At 38.0% G+C, this 23,908-nt stretch overlaps 1 protein-coding gene across 4 annotated transcripts; it reads right to left on the bottom strand.

Annotated features, from left to right (window-relative positions):
• Window positions 1–1,055: 1,055 nt before the first annotated feature.
• On the bottom strand, window positions 1,056–21,392 carry LOC149839140 (uncharacterized). Of its 4 annotated transcripts, none has more exons than XM_090002308.1 (8): window positions 20,718–21,392; window positions 19,006–19,306; window positions 8,423–8,504; window positions 4,853–4,910; window positions 3,920–4,008; window positions 2,824–2,919; window positions 2,676–2,746; window positions 1,056–1,563 (listed from the first exon to the last, which is right to left on the bottom strand). In XM_090002308.1, the coding sequence occupies exons 1-8, from the start codon at window positions 21,316–21,318 to the stop codon at window positions 1,437–1,439; spliced, it is 1,425 nt and encodes a 474-aa protein (XP_089858434.1). In that variant the 5' UTR covers window positions 21,319–21,392; the 3' UTR covers window positions 1,056–1,436. The 4 variants fall into 4 exon arrangements, with proteins under 4 accessions (XP_089858434.1, XP_089858435.1, XP_089858437.1 ...); XM_090002309.1 differs by having other exon boundaries at window positions 4,812–4,910; window positions 20,718–21,378; XM_090002311.1 differs by lacking the exons at window positions 2,676–2,746; window positions 2,824–2,919 and having other exon boundaries at window positions 4,812–4,910; window positions 20,718–21,378.
• Between the last annotated feature and the right edge of the window lie 2,516 nt (window positions 21,393–23,908).

Genomic DNA, 23,908 nt, shown 5'->3' with positions numbered 1-23,908 from the left:
TTGACCCAAAAAAATGACAGAGATGGTACCACCCTGTAAGGCAGAACCAAGACCATTTTTCCGGTTGGTGAGTGACTGGAAAATGACCAGCTATAGAGAATTAAAAAAAGTTTTGAATCTTCCCTTCATAACCGGCCATTTTTTGAGCCACCCACCTGCTGAAAAATGGCCGGGAATGGGATGGCTCCACCCATAGAGTAAGTCATTCCGGCCATTTTCCAACCAGTGATGGCCGGCCATGAAGAAAAAAAAAGAGTAAACAAATCTGGCCAGTGACCAACCAAAAATGGCCGGACAAAGATTAGAAGATGTGATGGGGCAGTAAAGAAGAGTGGTGAGGGTCATGGTCCCCACCCTTCGAAAAACCCAGTTGGAAAAACCAAATAGAAGGGTATTGCAAAACTGGGTTGAAAACTCAATTTTGTCCCAAGTAAAACCTGTTTGGTATCCATATCCACCAAACTATGATTTTTAAGTAAAACCTGAATTGACACTGAAAACCAGGTTTTCAAATGTCATCTAAACAGTATCTAAGTATCCGGTTGCATTTTTATGATCAGATTAATCAGTTTAGCCATCTGTTTATTTTCATTTTTCAGCTTCTTTTTTAAGAAAGAAATGTAGAATAACCAATAATGTTAGTTTATAATTTCCTATTTTAACTTTCTTCATGATATTAATTATAAGGTGTAGTAATTTTGTTTAGACCATAATCCAAAACTCAACAAGACTTGCAACTCATTGCCAAGCATGATCAAGCTTCCACATAAAATTACACCACCTCCAAGCAGTTAAAAACCCCTCGGTCCACCATCCCTCGCCTACCAAAGAGCCTGCTGTTTCAGACTTGCAGCAAAAGATGCACACCCCAGGCATCGAACTCTTGTCCTTCAAACTTGAATGCCTTGAGCTGACCCACCTAGCCAGGTATGCAGAAACCTTGCCGGTGTCAGGGTAATATGCTTTGATCAAATTTATCTTCAAGAAAAAATTAATAAAAACAGCACAAGGAGCACCTTAGCCAAACAAACAGTATTCAAAAAAAAGAAAATGTAAACCTCAAAGTTTCAATAGATAATTCAATTGACCAAGAAATTTTACACTGTTCCACCAAGTAACCGTATCATTCTTTGTACAAATAAAACAAAGGAAAGAAAGCCCATGCGACTCCATTTAACATTTACAGAAGCAGGTAACAGAGTGGGCATTTAAAACAATTCTAAGTAGAACTTGTACCTGCTTCCTGATTAAAATAGCTTATAGTACTTCGTTTGACAAGTATCCCGTTTCAAAGCAACTTCTGCCCAAGCTTGCAGTAACACCTCAACATACGCTGTAAGAACATCGAGAATTGAGGATGCAAATGAACTCTGGACAAGAAAGTACAAGGAGCCGCAACATGATCATGCCGCTGACCAGTTTCAGACTATATACAATTAGAGCCAGTTTGGGGCCACAGACTTGGCTGACATGCCATTGGAGGGGGGATGAGTCCCAACCTTTGACAATGAGCGATATTGTAATTTGACACTCTCTGCATTATCAAGTGTCTTAACTACATACCTGTAACATGAACAAGTAAAATATCAAGAATGAAGAGCAATGCTCTTTAACAATAATCAGAAGAAAGGTAATTTCAACTTAGAACTAGCCAATGATTTTGATCACCATCATATTTAAAAGAAAGATGGAGGAGGCTTGATATGATGGTAAGTAACAAAAAGTCAGCCATAACATATCACAAACTAAGTTTGTACTATTAAGCATAATGACACAAGTGACAAAAGACGATCAGAACTTATTATTATCAAAGTAAAGGATGGAGAATACCAGGGACAACCTCAAAGATTAAAGCACTAAATGAACATGAAATTTAGACCATACATCCACCATTCTTTGGCTAAGAAACAGCCATAGCAATCAATTGGCATGCATCCATTATCCTATCATTCGGATTTCTTTTAGCCTACAATGTCAAGACTTGTGGCTTTTTGTTGCTTCCATTTTCAACATGGTACCAGCAATGACATTTGACAAGCAAACATCCAATGGTACTATAGTGATGAAATATTACTTCACTCTCATCTTGCTTACAACACACTCTTATCATCTTTCACATGTCTGCATTCTGGAGACTTAATGCTGTTATCACATATCATTCGGATTTCTTTTAGCCTACAATGTCAAGACTTGTGGCTTTTTATTCCTTCCATTTTCAACATGGTACCAGCAATGACATTTGACAAGCTAACATCTAATGGTACTAAAGAGATGAAATATTACTTCGCTCTCATCTTGCTTACAACACACTCTTATCATCTTTCACATGTCTGCATTCTGGAGACTTAATGCTGTTATCACATCACATGTTTGCAATTTGGAAAACTGATATGTTCGAGTAAAGGACTGTATCTTACTAAATTGAACTGCACACTAGCATTTGCTGTATAATTGATGTTTAACACTTATGACATCCAATGAATCAGTAATCTCAACAAGATTCATGTTTTGACAAATTTTAAAAGATAAACAAAAACTCGACTCTAGGAGGGAAGACAAATGAGATATAGGAAAATCCACAGAAAAGCTAAAAAACTAGAGGAATTGAGTCTTGAGATACAAGGGGCACATTCACGAATATATGCCAAAATTGTAAATTTTCACAATTTACTAACCACCCATTTAAGCATTGTGTTGTTACAATAGCCTCTCGTCCAACAAACCGTTGTGGCGTCCTCTTGTTTCCCTGAAGAAATTTATCCAGAAACTGTTTTCAAATGTTCACAGACAACTAGACAGAATTATACTAGGCAACTGTTAAACCTTGATAATGACTCGGTCACTGACAGCAAATGGAAACATAACACCCCTGCCTCTTGAACCATCCACAGGAAATGGATCACCAAAAATACCTTTTTCCTGCATAACTCTCAAGGAATGAGAACTTTGACAAAAAATAGTATGAATGGGAACTCAAACGAATAGCCCAAGGGTTTGACCTAAAGCATAGTCACCAAGCCTTAACATGACCTCAGGGTCTTCCTTCAGAAAATTTGTTATATGTAAATGTTTACAGGAAAATAGTAAAATATCTTGGGTATTTTAAAAAGTAATAATAATGATAAACCACAAAGATATGTACAAAATTATAAAAACTAAAATTCTTGGGAATATAGCAAAATATGATATTATTATAACATTTTTTATATTATATCTTTCCAAAATATTCTTGCATTTTCCAGTATTTCATTTTTGTGCTTGAAATATCTTGGACACACTGATTTTGGACTTCGTAGTAGATACTAGTAACAGTCCTGTTTGGTAACTTTTTTTTATTAATTCTCATTTGTAGTATGTGTATCTTTTTTTCTCTTCTGCAACTATATTTTATTATATTGACATTATATATTAGATGATCTATCATATTATTATTGATTATATATTTACATGAATGATTGTTTAGTGATTCTGTGCATAAGTGATCTTTGTTATGTATACTACAATATCTAGCGAGTTTAGTGTTAAGGATCAAGTTTTATACTTTTTCTCGAGGTTACTTTAATTTGATGATAACATTGTTTGAGAATACAAATGCAAAAGGTTTTGGGGTTTGAATTTGGTAACACCGAAATGGAGACATGTTTTTTCATTTCATGCATTTTTCTTCTTCTATCTGTTAAATTCCATATCGAATACATACTTTCGATTAGTTTTAACCTTTTAGTGTAACTTTTTTTTCTTAGAAATACTTTTTGGATCTCTAATAGACAATTAGTCCCATCAAAGTGCTGACTAGGCCCTCTAGGGGGCTGGCCCCAGTGTTTTTTATCACATAGCTAGAAAACCTTTAAAAACAATATTTTCAAAATATGAGATTTTATGACTAGGATCTGAAGACCTGCAAGTACAATAAAGAAACCTGTTCAAATCTTTCCCTTCTTCTTTTAGATGCTTTTGATGATTGCAACTCTTCTTCACGTAAAAAGGCCAGGACTGTAGTACGAAGTGCTGCACAATTATAAACAAAAATAAGAAAGGCAGAATTGCACAAACTTAAATATAACACAATGCATTGGGTGCAAGGCAGAAGTAAATTTTTATCATAAAGAGATTCATAAAATGTGAAATACTGGTGACCCTGAAATTCAAGTTCAAATAGGCGCACATATACTTTGTTTATAAAAGGAAACCTTATCAGTCTACTCTTTAGTCTCACTCTGCAAGTGTTCACGGCATTCTTACAAATTTATAACATTCTATCTTTACATATAAGACCTCAAATTCAATCACCATTTCATAAAATTTGTGCTCATTACCCCAAGGTATCCCAAATCGTTAAAATCCAAATGCTTGATCCTAAGAATATCGGTCTAGGTTCACTCCAGATGACTTGACAATGCCTTCAAGCTTGTAACCAACAATTTCATTGAAGAACTTAAAAGTTCCTAGTATTTATTATACAATCTTCCAACAATCTCCAGCAAATATCATTTTGTCATCACTACTAGAAAAATAGAATAAAAACAAAAAATCTCATATCAAATATGACCACTCCATATCCACAAGCAGCTATTAACATTACATATTCCTATGGATTACCAGCTATCAAAAGTCAGAACAATCCCAATAGATGTGTGTTCATGTATCCAACCGTCAAATTAACAAAAATCTTTTCAGAGAAAATTACAAAGGCATTCAAGAAAAAACTAGGAAGTGCACCATAAATTCCCAGGATAAAAAAAACAATTACCAACCAATCTCATGATGACAGAGACAAGTCAGTTTAACACTAGCATAGTATCAGTCTTTACATGTGCTACCATAAGCAACATGAGTTCTTCCATGTCCTTACAAAGATTTGGTGCCACAGAATCAGCAGAAATTGCATGTCCACAAGTATAGCAAGTTTGCTGCACAAGCGTAGAAAAATAACAAATCATCAATTTAAATTAGGATTATAACAAAACAGTTGAAGTGCTTAGAATCTGGTGTGATTCCAATGATTATCAAAAGAAAATCAGAATGACTAGCATGTGACAAAATTATGGTACAAATGCTTCTTTTAGTTCACATCTCATAACTGAATTTATTAGGCAGATAAAATCATAAAACCAAGCAAATAACTCTATGATTCCAACATATTAATGTACACAGTTTTCTGAGGGTCTCAAATACATAAACGTTATAATGATCAATAGGCAACTAATTTATTAGAAACTTTGAAGTATATACAAATGATTTACATTAACTAGCCACTGCCCCAAACAACACATATACATAAACACATGCACACAAGCAAATTACTCATACAACAACAAACAACAACAACAACTACGCCTTCATCCCAAAACAATTGGGGTCAGCGATATGAACCAAAAAAGAAATTCATTTCGGGTCTTCCACATGAATCCTTTTCCTCCAATCATTTCTATCCAATGCCATGTCCTCGGTGAGGTTCAAAGCATTCATATCCTTTCCTATCATCTCCATCCAAGTCTTTCTAGGCCTACCCCGACCTCTTTTAACTAATATATTTTCCCATTTCTCCAACCTTCTAACTGGAGCATCATTAGGCCTTCGCCGAATATGTCCAAACCACCGTAAATGATTCTCTAGCATCTTATTTTCAATGGGTGCAACACCTACCTTCTTACGTATCTCCTCGTTCCGAATCTTATCTTTTATTGTATTTCCACACATCCATCTAAGCATCCGCATCTCAGCTACACTCATTTTTTGAATATGATGTCTTTTGGCAGCCCAACATTCCGTACCATACAGTAAAGCGGGTCTAATAGTCGTCCATAAACACATGCACACAAGCAAATTACTCATAAGCTATCAAAAATGAAATAGTTCTTCCACATTCACAGAGCCTCCCAAAACTGAATTTGCTTTAGCAGATAGACCAATCATTTTTCATGACTAAATAATGATCAAACTTCTGACAACCCTAACCTGAAAATCACACACATATTTGTGCACACTTGCAAACACACACACACACACACACAATTTACCAATCCATATTATCAAGAGTAACTACCAATCCCCTGTTTATTAAGCCAGAAACATTTTTTCTTTATCCAAAAATTGACCTGTCTGGAATCAGGAGATGGAGTACTCCAAGAATGCTTGTGTTCATATGGTCCAGGATTCAAACAAAAGCTTTTCAGTTTCATACTAGGCACAATGTCCACAATTCCAAGATTCTAACAACCCTCAATTTGGTTGTACCTACAGGTAAAAACGGTAGGAACCTAGATTATAACTGATATGAGCGATGGGGTTGTTAGGTAGCAAACCCGAGCAGAGTATGCCAGAGCAAGAACGGGTTTTTTATTTTGGAAAAGATGGCACATAATCATAGGTTCATAAGAATACTAACCTTTGGAAGATTCTGGTGGTTGCCAAGTTAGTACCTTGAAGAATCCCAAGATATGTCAGATTGCTTATTGTAGAACCCTAATTCCAATGGGCCCTGGAAAAATCATGGCTCTAATGACTTCTCCTCAAGATGGAAAACCAGTAACCATTAAAACATACATTGCATGACAACCTCATTAGTCATTTCGGCCATGTGATTGTCATGATTTTCTCCAACTCTACACAACTTTTTACTGTAACAGCTTGCTCATTGAAATCTTCAGATGTTGAACCAACAATTTTACGTTGCTAAACTTGCTATCTGTTTTCATCCGTTTTAAGGTGCACAAATGGTTGTTTTTATCCATACAAGTATGATCTTAGATTCACATACACACACAATTAGGGACGCACACGAGGTGAGCCTGGGCTGTTCAAACTCGACTCGTTTCAAAATAACTATGTTCAAGCTCGGCTCGAGCCCAGAGCCGAGCTTCAATGGTACTGTCCAGGCTTGGCTCGGTTCCGAGCTCGAGCCAAGCCAAGCTTAAACAGTATATATTCCAAAAAGTAAATTGTAAACAGTATTTGATAAGCTGGGATTCGATCCCTGATCTCTCCAATCATTGCACAAACAACACGCCACTACATTAGATATTTTGTTTTGATTACAACAGCCTAGAAAAATTTATAAATAAGAAAAATTCCATAGATTATCATGCAGAAAAAAAAAGTGTAACACTGCAGTATTTGAACTCCGCACTTGTTGAAGAAAAGGTGAGTGCCCTAGCCATTAAGATAACAATAGCGTGTTGATTATTTTTGCAAATATATTATATACATACATTAACACGAGCTTTTCGAGCCCAGCCGAGTTTAGCAGCTTCATCAGGCTCAGCTCATTTATGCACACCGAGCCTGGACTCGTGTTCAAGCTCGGCTCATTTATATTTACGGACGAGCTCAAGTCGAGCCCGAGCTAGCTCGGCTCGTTGTGCATCCCTACATACAATGCATGCATAGGCACATGCACACATTATATATATAGGGAAGGGAGACCATCCAACCAAAGGAAGGTCCAAAATCTACAAGCAATGATAATCGACGGTATTCCTTCTATAACGATAGAGTTTTTCATCGAACGGACTTTACATATTGGATTTTTATCATTCATTTAGTGAGCGACATGTTTTGGATTATGAATGTGTTTTTTATAGCACTAAAAATCAATGACCCACAATACTTTGTTAGTAAAGTTTTAAATGGATTATGAGACACTGATTTTTCACATTTCAAAAAACCATAGTTGGCAAACTCGTGACTCGGATTCAGATCAGATGGCCCTTGACTCGCGAGTCTGTGGGTCAACTTCCTTATGAATGTGATATACAATGTTTTTTTAGCAGGAAATGAGTTTTGAATCATGTGATTGTAACATATAAGCAAGTTTTTCAAGGGCTTCAAAAATCAATGGCCCACAATGTACCAAAATTTCACAACTCAAAAAATCATATTTTTGTATTGAAAAGACACAATCCAAGGCCTAATCTTTAGTAAACAAACTATGTTGAACACATCTATGTGGTCAGATTGAGCCAATAGAGCTTACATTTATGATTTCTAGCTCAACAATTTTGTACCTTCATTAGTACCTATATATATATATATATATGTGTGTGTGTGTGTGTGTGTGTGTGTGTGTGTGTGTGTGTGTGTGTGTAGCCGTACCCCAATACCCATACTTTTAGTAGAAATGACTGTGCCGCACCCGCACTTGCACCATACCCCCACCTGTACCTATGTGACTACTTCTCATGAAATGAAGCATAAGCCTCAAAAGTTGGGGCACAAACACCACATACAAATAACGAGATGTCTACATGCTAATAGCAACAAAATGGCTGTGACTAAATAGATCTTTGTTGCAACAATAAAAGGGAATGGATGTTGTAGAGTCCAAATTTCAGCTCATCTGCACAAATATAAGAGCAATGATCTCAACCACTGGAAAACATGACAACAAGCTAAAAGCAACACAAGCACCTCAGTAGCTCACCATTCTAAGAACCTGTTGTATGCCAACACTTCCAAATGAATGACCACAAGCTAGTATCATTGCATCGTCCATCAGAGCACCTCTATAAGAAACCATAACAGAAGTCACGAGTCTAACTTTTTATACCAATAATTGATTCAAATGCATCTAAAATTTAAGTATCAATCTTCAAGAAGTTTACAAATATTTATCACACATATGATTATACTTAATAAATGTGTGATCAAGACCATGAAGTTTAAGTTGCTTAATCACCACACTACAATAATCATTATGTGAAGTAATAAAATAACATGCACTCGGTGTTCATTTCTGATCAATGGAGAACATAGCCAATGTTTGAATCAAGCCGGTGCTAATATCAGTTACCTCTGTGAACTAAACTGGGGTGCTAATATCAGTTACCTCAATCAACTAAACTGGGATTTCTTTATCATGTCAAGATCTACCTATGATGCTATCATTTCTGTTGCTAACAAAACAATTACAGTTAAGTCGGTCAACTGGAATGTGTATGATCCATATAAGAAATATCCAATTGAGAAGATCCAGACGAAGAGAAAGATCCACCTATTTTATTTAGTTATTCAGTTAAACCAATGACTCGTTATTGGAGCAGATAGCAACATTTTGTAGGACGTGTATTTTTTATTTTCCAGTGGATTTACATGTTTCACTAATGAAAACATTCCCTTGTCGCAAGAATTGAACCAAAAGTTCTCTCAATCAACACCAAAAAGGGGGAGAGAGAGAGAGAGAAGCAAAATAATATAGCAGTGTGACAGTGCTGCCAAACGATGGGAATGAGAAGACCTTTAAAAAGGGCAAATAACAAACTGCAACAAATCAAGGACATAAATCTTCAAAGATTAAGCTGAAATGAGGAAAAAGAAGATAAAATCAAGACAGCAGCAGGAGAAAGAGGTCAGAACATAAATTTAATGGTAAAGATATCTCTGACTCTATTTCTTGCTCTACACCATCAAAGACTAAGCTAGGGGCCTAGGATAAGATGAGACAAGAGAGCAAATGTTGCAGCAAAGGGCATCTAATATCTAATTCGAATGTGTCGAGTGCTGACCAAATCATAAGACAACAAAATATGAAGCAAAACATATGTTTGGAATATTAAGATTCACATAAACAAGCTTGATTCATATGAAAGATTATAGTCCATTATTCTCCTTTTTAACAAATTCAAAAAGGAAGATTCTGTTAGAAAATGGTATTCTACCATTCAAACACAAGATGAGGCATAGAGAGGAGAGAGAGACCTTGATGGTGGTAGAAGAACCCAATTAGGGTCTGCGGTATTGCTTCCCATCAAGTATATACTGGTACAATTATTAGGGTACAAAAATACCCATTACATAACAGGTCAAAATTACAGTATGCCATTAATGAGCAAGTGTTTAAATAAAACCGAATTGGGTCTGGATCCTGAGATCCAAGCCCAGTCGTGAATGACGTCTTTTCACCCTCTCTCAAGTTGTACATGGTTTTGAACCATAAAAAACTTGACTTTTAACATCCAAACTATGTCTTTGATAAGCCCTTTTGTAAACAAGTCATCAACTTGATCAACAGTCCGAACGAATTCTGGTTCAATTTCCTTCTCTTCAACCTTCTGTCTTACAAAATGTTGATCAATTTCAATATGCTTGGCACGACTCTGGTAGATAGGATTAAATGACATGTTGATGGCACTTTGATTGTCACACGAGAATGCATTTAGAAATTGATTCTTCTATTTCTATCAACAGGTGTCTAATCCATGTTACTTCGGCTGTAGCAACTACCATTGATCTATATTCAACTTCTGTGCTCGACTTGGCTATGGCCTTTTGTTTCCTACTGCTTCAGGAGACAAAATTTAGGCCAATGAAAACACAGTATCCTGAGACTGACCTACGCTCATCTGGATCTCCTGCCCAATCTACATCCATGTAAGTAAGAAGTTCATGCATGTGATGGCCATGCATACTCTTTCTGTCCAGAAGACCATCTCCAATGGTTCCCTTCAAATATCGAAAAATGCATTTAACAACTTCTATATGCCCAATATGTGGCTCATGCATGAACTGAGATACCTGATTGACAGAATAGACAATATCAGGCCGAGTGAAGGTAAGATACTGAAGCATTCCTACTATCCTGCGATATCCTATAGGGTCCTCATACAAATCTCCATCTTGGGAACTGAGTTTCTGATGAAGTACACTAGGTGTGCTTAGAGGCTTGCAATCTGTCATACCTGCCTTGCTAAGAACATCAATGGTATACTTATGTTGGGTAAGTGTCATGCCTTCAGTAGTCCTGTCAACTTCTACAATAACAATAACAACAACAACTACGCCTTCATCCCAAAACAATTGGGGCCGGCGATATGAACCAAAAAAGAAAATCATTCTGGGTCTTCCACATGAATCATTCTCCTCCAATCATTTTTATCCAATGTCATGTCCTCGGTGAGGTTCAAAGCATTCATATCCTTTTCTATCATCTCCATCCAAGTCTTCTTAGGCCTACCCCGACCTCTTTTAACTATTATATTTTCTCATTTCTCCATCCTTCTAACTGGAGCATCATTAGGCCTTTGTCGAATATGTTCAAACCACCGTAAACGATTCTCTCTCATCTTATTTTCAATGGATGCAACGCCTACCTTCTTATGTATCTCCTCGTTTCGAATCTTATCTTTTATTGTATTTTCACACATCCATCTAAGCATACGCATCTCAGCTACACTCATTTTTTGAATATGATGTCTCTTGGCAGCCCAACATTCCGTACCATATAGTAAAGCGGGCCTAATTGTCGTCCTATAAAATTTTTCCTTAACCGCAATTGCATTCTACGATCGCACAACACTCCAGTTGCACTTTTCATTTCATCCACTCAACCTTTATCCTATGATTTACATATCCATCAATTTCTCCATACTTTTGAATGATAGATCCCAAATATTTGAAACAGTCATCCACCGGTATTTCTTGCTCACCAAGCTTCACTACACTCCCATCACTACTTCGTTGCTTACTAAACCGACATTCCATATATTTTGTCTTACTCTTACTCAACTTAAAACATTTTGCTTCCAATGTCTGTCTCCACAATTCTAACTTAGCATTAACCCCAGCTCTAGACTCATCAATCAAAACAATATCATCAACAAACAACATACACTACGGCACATTTTCTTGAATTGATCTCGTAAGCTCATCCATCACTATAGCAAATAGGAAAGGGCTTAATGCAGATCCTTGATGTAACCCAACCGTTATAGGAAAATTGGTTGTCACCCCTCCACAAGTGCGGACATTGGTTTTATTCCAATATCGTTCATCTTGAATCTATGGTTCAAGAGTTCTTTAACCTATTCAATATGTTCATTAGAGTTACCCGTAAGGCTAATGTCATCTACATATATCAATAACAGAGTAACTATATATTTGTATTTGAATATGAAAAGAGAATGATCAAGAAGAGACCAACTAAAACCATATTTTTCTACTTCAAGAGAGAAACTATCAAACCAAGATCGAGATGCCTACTTCAAACCATATATAGCTCTCTTTAACCTGCACATGTATTCTTTGGAGTTTCCTTCTGCATACCCAGTGGGTTGCTCCATGTATACTTCCTCCTTCAGAGTTCCATGTAGAAATGCATTTTTCACATCTAGTTGACTGAAAGTCCATTGGTGCTCAACAACCATTGATAGTATGATTCGAATAGTGCCCATTTTTTCGACCGGATTGAAGGTCTCATCATAGTCTTGTTCTTGTTCCTATGTAAAGCCCTTGACAACCAGTCTAGCCTTGTATCGCTCAATAGTACCATCCGGCTTATACTTTATCTTATACACCCACTTTGACCCAACCACATTTCGATTGTGCGGTCTGGGGACAATACCCCAAGTATCACATTCATGAAGAGCCTCTATTTCTTCATTCATAGCTTCAATCCATCTCTTAAAATTTATTGTCTGATAAAATGTTGTGGGTTGATCTTCCTTACCTAAAGAGGTTAAGATGAGTTAAAAATCCATCGTGAAGTTCTCATAACTAACCCACCTATCAATAGGATGTCAAGGCCGGGTAGACGTTTTGTGAACAGGGGATGGAATAGAAACAAAAGGAGAATTCAGCTCCTGATTAGAGCTGGGGAGTATCTCCTTCTCACGTCGAGAGTAAGCAATGCCTTCATACCTTTCAGGGGCCAATAGTGGTTCAGAAATCACACTTTCTTGAGTCCTTTGTGCAACAGTAGACACATTTTCCTCATCTCTTTGATTACATTCTGAAGAACAAACATCATCAATACTAGAAAGAGATCTGAGTTCAACCAAGGGTGATAAACTTCAATTCCAAGAGAAGTGTTAGCAGTATGATCAAAATTTGATTAATCAAATACAACATTTCTGGATATTTTGATACACTTGCTTCTGCACTTTAAGGTCTTATCCTGAAACTTGTGCCGCATTGAACTGTCAACATGAACATAACATACACACCTGAATACACGCAAATCGTGATAATTTGGATGCACACCATGCAAAGAGAAATAGGGTGATTTGTTTTCCAAGATGTTCATGGGCAATCGATTTATGACATAGACCGCTGAATGAAAAGCCTCTGCCCAGAAGGTAACTGGAAGGTTACTATCATGCATCATGTTCATTGCACTCTCGACAATATGGTGATGCTTTCGTTCAGCAATCTCATTTTGTTTAGGTGTATGAGGACAAGACACCTGCCTACTTATTCCATTTGTCCAGAGAAAATTAATAAAGTCATTTAAAGAGAATTCACCCCCCTCCATCACATTGAAAACAAATAATATTCTCAGAGAATTGATTTTGAACAAAAGAATGAAAATTCTGAAATAACTTGAAGGTTTCAGATTTATATTTCATAAAAAAGATCCATATATATCGAGAATAGCTATCAACAAAAATGAGATAATATCTAGTGCCAGACATGGAAGGAACTGGAGCCGGATCCCAAACATCAGAACATATAATTTCAAATGGTGTTGAAGTTATTTTATTAATGGAATGAAATGGAATAACATGACTCTTACACTGAAGAAAACTAGAACATTTTTTATTATCGACACTTAAATTTAGACTTAACTTGGGAATAAGACTGCTTGAAACAAGCTTATCAATAAAATGACTACTATAATGACTCAGACGACCATGCCAAAGATTCGGTTCAATACATTCAGAAAGACTAAAAACACTCTCAAGAGGAACTGAAGAAGGTAGTGATGTAAGCTTCAAGGTGGAATCAACAGGTCGAACACGAGTGGAAGGATTCTCTTGGAACACGTAGATATTCCCTTGTCATTTTCCTTCAGCGAACGTTTTTCTCGTGTGAAGGTCCCTGACACGAACAAAAAAAGAAGTAAACTCAACTGAAACATTAATGTCATCTACAAGTTTAAAGACAGAAACAATATTTTTCTTGATGTTAGGAGCATGAATGACATTTGAAAGAGCAAGAGAAGAGTTGGACATAGGAATTACAGAGTTTCCAATGTGTGAAATATGGTGGTGAGACCCATCTCTAGTGACTATACTATTTCTACCAACATAAGGAACAAGATTTAGGAGCTTACCAGCATCACCGGTGACATGAGTGGCTGCACCAGAATCAATATACCAAGTGCCTTAATCATTCTCTTTGAAAGTCAATTAAGCCAAGACATATAATAACAACTCTTTGACTTCTCCACTATTCTTCAATGTATATGTTTCATGTCTTGTCTTTGATTGATTTCCTCTATTTTAAAGGTTAAACCAGTAATTGGCTTTGATGTGTCTCTTTTTGTTGCATAGAAAGCAAGTAGGTATTGGGCTTTGCCTCTGCAAATTAGAAGGCATACTGGGTGTCAGTAATATTCCACGAGTTTCTTAACCATTCCTCTCTTGACCTCCCATTTCCCGAGATTCATACCTGCCACGTCCTCGACCATAGGTAACTCCTGTGGCAAAAACGTCTTGTGCTCCAATGGGAGTGTGAATACCTTCAGAGAATCCCTTCAAAGTCATCTCATACTATAAGAGCTTAGCACAAAGATATTCAAATGTAGGTAAGTCTGGCAAACATAATAAGGAAGTAACCATCATATGATAATTGGGTCCCAGCCCGCTCAAAGTTTGTTGCACCATATCTTTGTCACTGACCGCGCAACCCACGACGGCCAACTGATCTGTGATAGTTTTCATTTTGTTTAAGTACTCCATGACAGTCATTTCTCAGCATTCGAAACTCTTTCTTTAAAAATAAAACTCTAGCCTGAGAATACGTCTGAACAAGACGACGCCATAACTACATAGTTGAGCAGTCATCTGGGATTGCCACAAGCACCTCCTGTGACAAGGTGAAAGTGATGTAGGCAACCAAAGCCTGATCTCGCTTCATCCAGGACATCTACTCTTGATTTCTAACAAAAGTAATAGAAGTGTCACCCTCTTCATTCTTGCCATCTTGTGATATGAACTCTGGAGGAACAGGAACAGAGTCATCCAGATGTTTAGAAAGATCCTGATTTCTTATGAATGGGATGATTTGTCTCTTCCAGGTTAGAAAATTAGAATTGTTCAGTTTCTCATATACAAGTTGGCTAAGGAAGTTGGAAGAAAGGCCAGATTGAGAAGAAGAAAAAGAATCCATAGTCGATTGAAGGCGAAAACAAGATAGAATTAGAAACAAGAGAGGAGCAGAACAAGGAGTAAAAGACCAGAAGGTTCACTTTAAAGCCAACAAATAAAATTCAGAAATAAAAGTAAGAACTGATATTTTAATTTCAAAGAACTCGGCTGCTTTTTTTTATCTACGAACCCGAGACAGAAACCTAGGCTATGCAGTAAACTGCTCTGAATAAAGATCAGTCAATAAAAAACATGTTATTTGAATGTAACGTGTTTTTTTTTTAAATGCAAAGAAGACTAGAAGAAAAGGAATTCGAAAAGAAAGAGATAAAACTAACTAATCAAAAACAGATCTGATATTTTACTCAGATCTGAATCTGGTCTGATTTTAATCTAAAGAAAGTGAAGAGGAACAATATGGACGTGATATCAACTTATGAAATCACACAAAAGATCAAATTTGATCTTGCGTGATTATAAGAAAATGTTAAGTGAAAAGAAGAATAAGAAGAATAAAGAGAGAGATCTGATGCAGATTTTAGAAATAGGAAAATACATTGGCTTAAAAGGATTCAGAAAGAGAAAAGAAAATAGAAGAAGAGGTAAGATCAGATTTGAGAAATACCTTGGAAGAAAATGTTGGTGAGGCTCATAAGAGGGATATGATCTTCAGAAATGGATCTTCAGCTCTGATACCATGTTAGAAAATGGTATTCTACCATTCAAACACAAGATGAGGCATAGAGAGGAGAGAGAGACTCTGATGGCTGCAGAAGAACCCAATTAGGGTGTGCGGTATTGCTTCCCATTAAGTATATATTGGTACAGTTATTAGGGTACGAAAATACCCATTACATAACATGTTAAAATTACAGTATGCCATTAATGAGCATGTATTTAAATAAAACCGAATTGGGTTTGGATCCTGAGATCCAAGCCCAGTCGTGAATGACGTCTTTTCAGATTCACCAAAAGAAACATATCGAGTGACGAGGTTACTCCTGTAGAAGAAGATGGACAACCAATAGCAAATACAAAAGGGTAAAATTACCATATCCATTTATTCTAAACAGCTCATGACTCTCCAGTAATTCAACTATTTGGAGGATAATGAAGTTCCATCAACTTAAAGTTTCTTTGGAGCTATGTAGTCGAAAGCACCGACTAGGCGCCTAGTCGGGCTAGGCGTCAGGAAACCTAGGAATCGGTCAGATTTCTAGGTTTCCAAAATTGGGGTACCATTTTTGCCAACTAGGCGGTGCCTAGTCGACGCCTAAACTTCCCTCGCCTAGGCGTGAGGGCACTACAATAAATTTTTTTTAAATTTTTATGATAACACGGGGAAGGGTTCTAAACTCTCTCTCTCTCTTGCCCGATGTCGTCGTCCTCCGCCTCCAGGTACTTCTCCTCCCATCTTATTTTTCTCTCTCCATTCCTCCGCCTCTTCGTCTTCTTATTCTCTCTCTTCCTCTTCCTCTTCCTCTTCCTCTTCCTCTTCTTCTTCTTCTCTCCTCCTAGGCGCCTAGTCGGGCTAGGCATCAGGAAACCTAGGAATCGGTCAGATTTCTAGGTTTTCAAAACTGGGGTACCATTTTTGCCAACTAGGCGGTGCCTAGTCGGCGCCTAAACTTCCCTCGCCTAGGCGTGAGGGCACTACAATAATTTTTTTAAAAATTTTTATGATAACACGGGGAAGGGTTCTAAACTCTCTCTCTCTCTCTTGCCCGATGTCGTCGTCCTCCGCCTCCAGGTACTTCTCCTCCATCTTATTTTTCTCTCTCCATTCCTCCGCCTCTTCGTCTTCTTATTCTCTCTCTTCCTCTTCCTCTTCCTCTTCCTCTTCTTCTCTCCTCCTTCCTCCGCCTCTTTTCCTTCTTCTTCTTCTTCTCTTTGTTTCTCTATCTCTCTCCCCCTTCTTATTCTTCTTCTTCCGCCTCTTCTCCTTCTTCTCTTTGTTTCTCTTTCTCTCTCCCCCCTTCCTCTGTCTCTTCTTCTTCTTCTTCTCTTTGTTTCTCTTTCTCTCTCCCCCCTCGTCTGCCTCTTTTTCTTCTTCTCCTCCTCCTCTCTCTCTCTTTCTCTCTCCCCCTTCATCTGCCTCTTCTTCTTTTCTCTCCCTTCCTCTGCCTCTTCTTCTTCTTTTCTCTCCCTCCCTCTTCTTCTTTTCTCTCTCTTTCTCCCTCCCCCCTTCCTCTACCTCTTCCTCTTCTCTCCATATTTTTTGTTGGTGCTCCATAGTTCAGTAAACGTTGTAATTGCTTTGTCCCTATTTTTTGTTGTTGTTGATTTTGTGACTCTGTGTTGGACTTGACTTTTAGGTTTACTTAAGTTATGTGCATTTGTTGCTTTTCTTTTTTAATTAATTTGTTATGTATGTTATGTGTGTGGATGTGACATTGAATGAATATACATATGTATATTTTTTTTGAAGGTTAATTGGTTGTCTTATATTTTAGATTTATTGATGGAGCATCAACGATGTGGGTGTTATTTTAATATCTTTAAGACTTGATATTATGTTTAAATTATATAACATGTTTACTATGTTTGACGATAGCAATATCTTATGTTTCGTGCATTTTTTGTGGATTAATTTTATGTTGGATACATGTTTGTTGTTAGTTTTAACACTTTATTTCAAGAATTTAGAGTATTTTGAAATTATTTGACATTTGTTGGTAGTTGTTTGCTTTGCTTATTCATTTGTTTTTAATATTTGGGCAGGTTTCGTAATGTTCGACATTTTTTTTTTATCATTTGCTTATTGTTGATTGATTTTACATTGTATACATGTTTGTTACTAATTTTGGCAGTTCATTTGCATATTTTTTATTTTTTTATTTTTTTAATTAAGGTACCGACTAGTCTTTTTAGAGGTCCACCCACCAAGCACCGCCTAGCGCTTTTGACTGCATAGCTTTGGAGTTTGGACCTACTCATTAGTTGTATTTAACTCTATCTCCAATCGAATTAAATGCAAATTGACTGGTTTTTATTTGTTCAGTAGTTTAAATATGATAGGCTGGCGGTAGGGATGTCAACAGGTCGGACATAGCCCAATATACGACTCGGATCCGAATCCGATCAGTCCAATTCCATATTAGTTTTTCATTGAAATCCGAATCCGATTAAGTGCAAATATAGGGTTTTAGACTAGCCGGATTTGGTTTTATTTTTTTTCATCTGAATCTGACCCGAATCCTACCCGTTGACATCCCTAACCGGAGATAAGCCAGAAAAGTGGTAGGAAGCTACAACTTTTTTGCTAACTATGCTCATGAGCACAAAGGAGAAAAAAAACCTTTATGCATGAAATAAAAAAACAAATAAAATATAAAACCTTCTTTTGGGGCCTCCAACCATAACCAATTTCCAAACTGACACAAAAAGATATGAATTTTGGCTGAACTTCATCAGGGTATAATGCTGCCTTCCAGAGAAAGTGTCTTAAGCAGTTAATCAGATGCTGCATGCAGACCTCCAAAAACTTGTATCTGGATCATGCATCCAAAGACCAGATATCGAAATATGAGGTAATCACATATTTTAAAACATTTTCCTTTCTAAAATCCCAGGTAGTTTGACATCTAGAGAGCAAGAGAAGTGTGCACAACATTTTAACAAAAACCATCAATTTCACAACATTCTGCATCAAAAGCTGACATTTTTTAAAGGAAAAAAAAACTTTAACCTGTATGGAGACATATATGACAGCCACTGTGTCATCAATCAACACAAGAACAACATGAATATTACATCAAAATTGAAAATGTGAAGATAAATAAATCACTGCTTAAAGCTGGTCATTAAATCCCTTCAAAAAGTTAAGCTAAAAGTCATGAGAACCCTGAGATCGATTAGCGGAGACAAAAAAAACATTAACCATTACTCTTAAAACAAACACAGAGGATCATTCCAGACTTACGTGATTGGATCAGAAAGAATAATCCTAAGAGAATCTCTTGGTTCACTCGGCAAAGGAGCATCTTTTCTTCCACCAAATCCACAACCATTCTCCCCTCCTGTTTCCTTGTGTGTTACGGAGGAACTAGATCCTTGTAAGATATGTGGATAGTAACTATTGGGTTCTGCAACTGTAATTGCATTCTCATAGCGTGCTGAACTACAATCATCAAGTCTACTTGATTGGCATTCATTCAAACTTCCTCTAGCATTGCTTGTAGAGAGAACATTAGGATCCTTAACCAACCAACCCCTGCTGATGCCTAATATATCAAAATAAAATGAATGTGTAAGCATACACAGTGGAATGAAAACAACAAATAGGCAATTAATTAGTCAACTACATAAACCACAAATGCAAGCAAAACATATAAGAGGAAGAAGATTAACATATTCTCTATTCTTAAAAGAGCAACCTTCCCTCTCCCACCAACACGCCCCCCCCCCCGCCCCAATCAATCCCATCTTACCAACCATAGCCCCCATCTAACACTCACAGTTCATACATTTATGGCCCTATTCTAATATCATGACTTTTTTCCTTTTGGGTAAATTGCTGTAGATACCTATCCAGGCCAGGTTCCTTTGAGAGATAGAGCCATATACACAACAATCTTAACCAGTTTCCTCTCCAGTGAAGATGGAAACCTGCAATGGTGGTACTGTGAGTGTGTGAGCGTGTGTGCATGTCTCCCTGCTGAAAACAAGAAACTGTAAATGCAACAGAGTCGAATCCCTTTATTAAGCCACCAGGAAACATTCGTATCGTACTTTTGACCTAACGTATACCATCAAGAAGAAGAAACTGAACAGTATAACAGGTAATAGAACCCCTTACCCAAGGCACCAGGAGGTACTTATTCAAAACCACTGAACAAAAAGACATGATCAACATGGAAGGGAATAAGAAAATGTTAACAAGTCCAACCCAACAACCATTGTTGTGTGAAAATAGCTCACATAAGTTCTTTTGGGACTATTCATAAAGGCCACACAATGGGAGACCACTTTATATTTGCAGCATTGCCTCTTCGAATACGACATACTTAACCATTGTAATAGAAAAGATCTTCTTGCTTCGTCCCGGCCATTAGTCTCCACCATGAAGACACTTTAGATGCCCTAAGGGCGAACTTTGCTATGCAAAATTCTAAACCAGTCTCCTTGAACATGGTCCAACATTTCTTCACATAACCATCTCCAGAGAAAAAAGATGAGAAAGCTCCCTAGTGACATATCCGCAAAAGAGACGCAACGCGAGAAAATAGAATCACTAGACTCTCTGAATCAATCACGCAGGTTCGGCATTTAATTGCACTTGGCTAGCCACTTTTTCCTGTCGATTCGATCATACATGTCGAAAGAAAATACACTATTCAGACTAAAAGTGCCACAAACACATCAAACACCTAAACCAACAAATCAACAAGCAAAATATGACAATTCCGCGCATCAAACACTAACACCAACAATGCTTTATGAAGCAAAGAAAAGCCATCAACCCACAGAGAAAAAACACATGCCTCTGAATACTACAAATCAAAAGAAAAAGGTGATCCGTTACAATTTTCTCATTAATCCAACAACAAAATCCATCCAAAAAACAATATCAATCATACCAAAATCATACTCCCAAAATACTGAACCGAAGAAGATCGACAAAGAAAAGCATACCAAAGGAAGGATGCAGTTTCTCGGAATTTCCCTTGTTCCCTCCATTCTCCCTCTCCAAATTCCCCTCACGGACCTCCAATCCACTCTTCACACTACCACCGCTATTGGTGTTATTACTACCGCTACCGCCATTACTATTGTTGTAGCCGTTGTTTTTATTGTCGTTGCTATTGTTCTCCTTAACGGCATCGCTTCCGGCCGCTCCTCCGGCGATCATCGGCTCACGCCCGCCCTTCGCGTTCACCAAACCCTGCACCTCCCTGTCTCCGTCCTCGTCATCGTCGTCATCGTCCTCCTCTTCGTCATCGTCGTCGTCGTCATCGCCGTCCGACCCGTCCCTCGGGCGCCACTGCCGACCCCGGCAAACCTCCTGGCCACCGGAGACGTCGCCGTTTCGCCGCTCGCCCTCCTCCGAGCAGAAGAGGCCGCGCCGGAATTCTCCCTGCCCGCGGAAGTACCGGCCGCGGTCGTCGGAAAACAGCTTCTGGTCGACGAAACCACCCACGGGGGTGGTTTTCCGACCTGAGTTGAATGCCGGGGCACCGTCGTCTTGGAAAACGATCTGCGGGGTCATCCCGTTCTCAATTCCCTCGGAAACCATTTTCCGGCAGCCGGAAAACCAATCTCAGCAGAGTGGGCGCCGGGGCGGGTATGCAAACCCTAGACCCTACAAAGGAAGATATTTTTTAAATAAAGTGGAAGATATCTTCTTATACTTTTTTGCCCTTACTCTTTTCTTTTAATTCTCCCTCTTTTTCTCTTTTACTTTCTTTTATCTGGAAATTCATTTGGCACTTTTAATTGTTAACACAAACTTGATTAGGCCTTGATCCTGTTTGGTTGTGATCTTTCGTAAACATGATTAGGGTTTGCAATTGCGATGCATATGGGTAGGATCCAGGATAGAGGTTTTGAAATTTGTGGTTGTTCTGGATCTGAATAAATCTTGCTCTCCCATGTATTTTTTTTTTATAATTCAAGGGAAACTCCACACACACACACACACACTCACCCCTCAATCACCGACCACACATTGGCTGACCTCCGGTTGGTAAAACCCTTGAGTTCCCTCCCGCACATTGGCTGACCTCCGGTCCGTAAAACCCTTGAGTTCCCTCATGCCCACCGGAGAGTATACCCAGCTTCGAAATTGCGGGCTTTGAAATGACTCTCCCATGTATTTAGTTGTTCCATATTGGATCCATGAATAGAGTAATTGTTTTTGTTGGTTGAGAGCACCACAGCCCGTGCACTTAGGAAAATCTCTTCAAGAAAGATCTTGTTGGAATTTGGATGTCATTTTCAAAGCAGGCACTCCAATTGATCACTAAAACCTTTTGATGCTAAGTGTCTTTTTTTTTTTTTTACGACGAAGGAACCCTTGCCAAGAACCAGGTCACTTAATGAGCCCGCCTCGCTGTGTGGTAAAACTTGTTAAGGGTCTTAAGTATCCGTTTGGAAACCTTTCTTTGAGATGGAAACACCATTTTTATGTCTTGTCATTTTATGGTTTTGCCCAACTATGATGTTGAGGATGGAGTTGCCAAAATAATTTTAAGACCCTGTTTGGGATCGGTAGTTGGGATGGGCGTGTATGGAGTTTATGCATACGAGGAAGTGGCAGCTGCTTAGCTGTCAAATCCATCCTTTATTGTAAGTACAAAGGAGAAAGGACCTTACTTCTCATCCCAAATGCATAAACGCCCATCCTAGTGCCGAGATTCCAATCAGGACCACTATGGGTGCTTGACCAGGATTTTGCCTCAGAAACACCAAATGCATAAATGCACATCCCAGTGTTGAGATTTCAAACAGGCTCTTATTGTAAATGGTGTTGAAATGCAGTGCCGAGAGGAAAATGGGGCCTACCTTGCCTCGCCCCATTTGGACTAGAGATGGAGAACATGAAACAGAGATAGAGGTTTAAATCAAAACTCGTGTAGGGATGAAGGCAGTGATGGACTTATGCTTTCCCCTGCCCTACCTTTCCTTGCCCCGTCTCCGATCTTCGTTAGTAAAATAACTAAAATACTGTTAATGATTTAATAAAATTTCATATATCCCTTATATATATTCCTAATTTATAACCCTAAAGCTTAAACGACCCTCTCCTTCTCTGGGTCTTCACTTCTCCAATAAGTTCTCCTTCTTCTAGTTGGCGTAGTCGACCCTTCGACGGTTCAACCTCCTTCTTTAGGGATGGCAGTGGATTAGGGAGAAACGGGCCCCGCCCTGCCTCTCTCTGTTTGGATCGGTGGTGGAGGTTAAAATCAGAACCCATGCAGGGATGGAGGGTAGAATTTTGAGACGGGATGGAGGTAGAGACCTTATCCCCCTCATCCACTCTGATGCACTGCCATCCCTAGTGTTGGTGCTATCAACTCCATTCCTAATGCAATATTTTGGCAACACCAACTCTCCCAAACAAATCAGAGCATACGAGTGTGGGAAACCACAACACATCTCTGATTCAAGGCTGCCAAACATTGCCTAAATTATTTGAGATGCAATGCAGTTAATGTTTCTTGAGTAGTTGCACTACTTAAAAGCTTGAACTTCACCATTGATAGATGAAGCTTTGTATTTGGAAAATACTTGTTTTATGGATATCAGACCCTTAACTCTTGCTTCTATTATTTATTTTCTTTAATCCTCGATAAAACAAGGTACCTTGATTATCGTTCATTTAATTTATATCATAGGTTTTTCAAAAGTATAGCCATAGCCATTAAAAGTGTAACACCCGGATTTTCAGACCCTTTATTTATATGATTATTCAATTAATTGCAAGCCTCTGCATTGGGTTTGGCATTTAATATTGATGAATATTGGGACATCATAAACAATTGATCTTAAAATGGTTGAAATTGGGTTTGGATTGGACCCGTTGTGATTTGGGATATAGTGGTCATTTTTTAAAATGTTGATGTCTTTTGAGGTAAGAAACATGCTCAAAATTCTTGATAAAGATAGAGGATGTTTTTGGCATAGGGGTATAACTGGTATTTATTGAAAAGGAAATAGTTTTATGGATATGGAAATCTTGATATTAGGTGGGTAGCTAAGGGTATTTTTTGGTATGGATAGGATATGGTAGTTATTACTTTTGGCTAAGGGGGTTGAGGACTTTTCAACATTAACAATTGTCAATGATAGGTGCCAAGTAGCCCCCACCCTTTTTCTTGTTTAGC

Source organism: Nuphar pumila, chromosome 4 (assembly GCF_984573655.1).
Source record: "Nuphar pumila chromosome 4, dmNupPumi1.hap1.1, whole genome shotgun sequence".
Taxonomy (NCBI): Eukaryota; Viridiplantae; Streptophyta; class Magnoliopsida; order Nymphaeales; family Nymphaeaceae; genus Nuphar; species Nuphar pumila.
Note: the sequence above shows the minus strand (reverse complement) of the source record. Positions and strands in the feature narration are given on the sequence as shown.

What these genes read in the sequence shown, in the direction of transcription:
- LOC149839140 (XM_090002308.1), bottom strand. Translation starts at nt 21,318, where the DNA reads ATGGTTTCCGAGGGAATTGAGAACGGGATGACCCCGCAGATCGTTTTC. An exon ending in ATTCTTTCTGATCCAATCAC is followed by an intron (nt 8,505 to 19,005) that starts GTAAGTCTGGAA and finishes GGTTTCTTATAG; the next exon opens with AGGTGCTCTGATGGACGATG. An exon ending in TACAACAGGTTCTTAGAATG is followed by an intron (nt 4,911 to 8,422) that starts GTGAGCTACTGA and finishes ACGCTTGTGCAG; the next exon opens with CAAACTTGCTATACTTGTGG.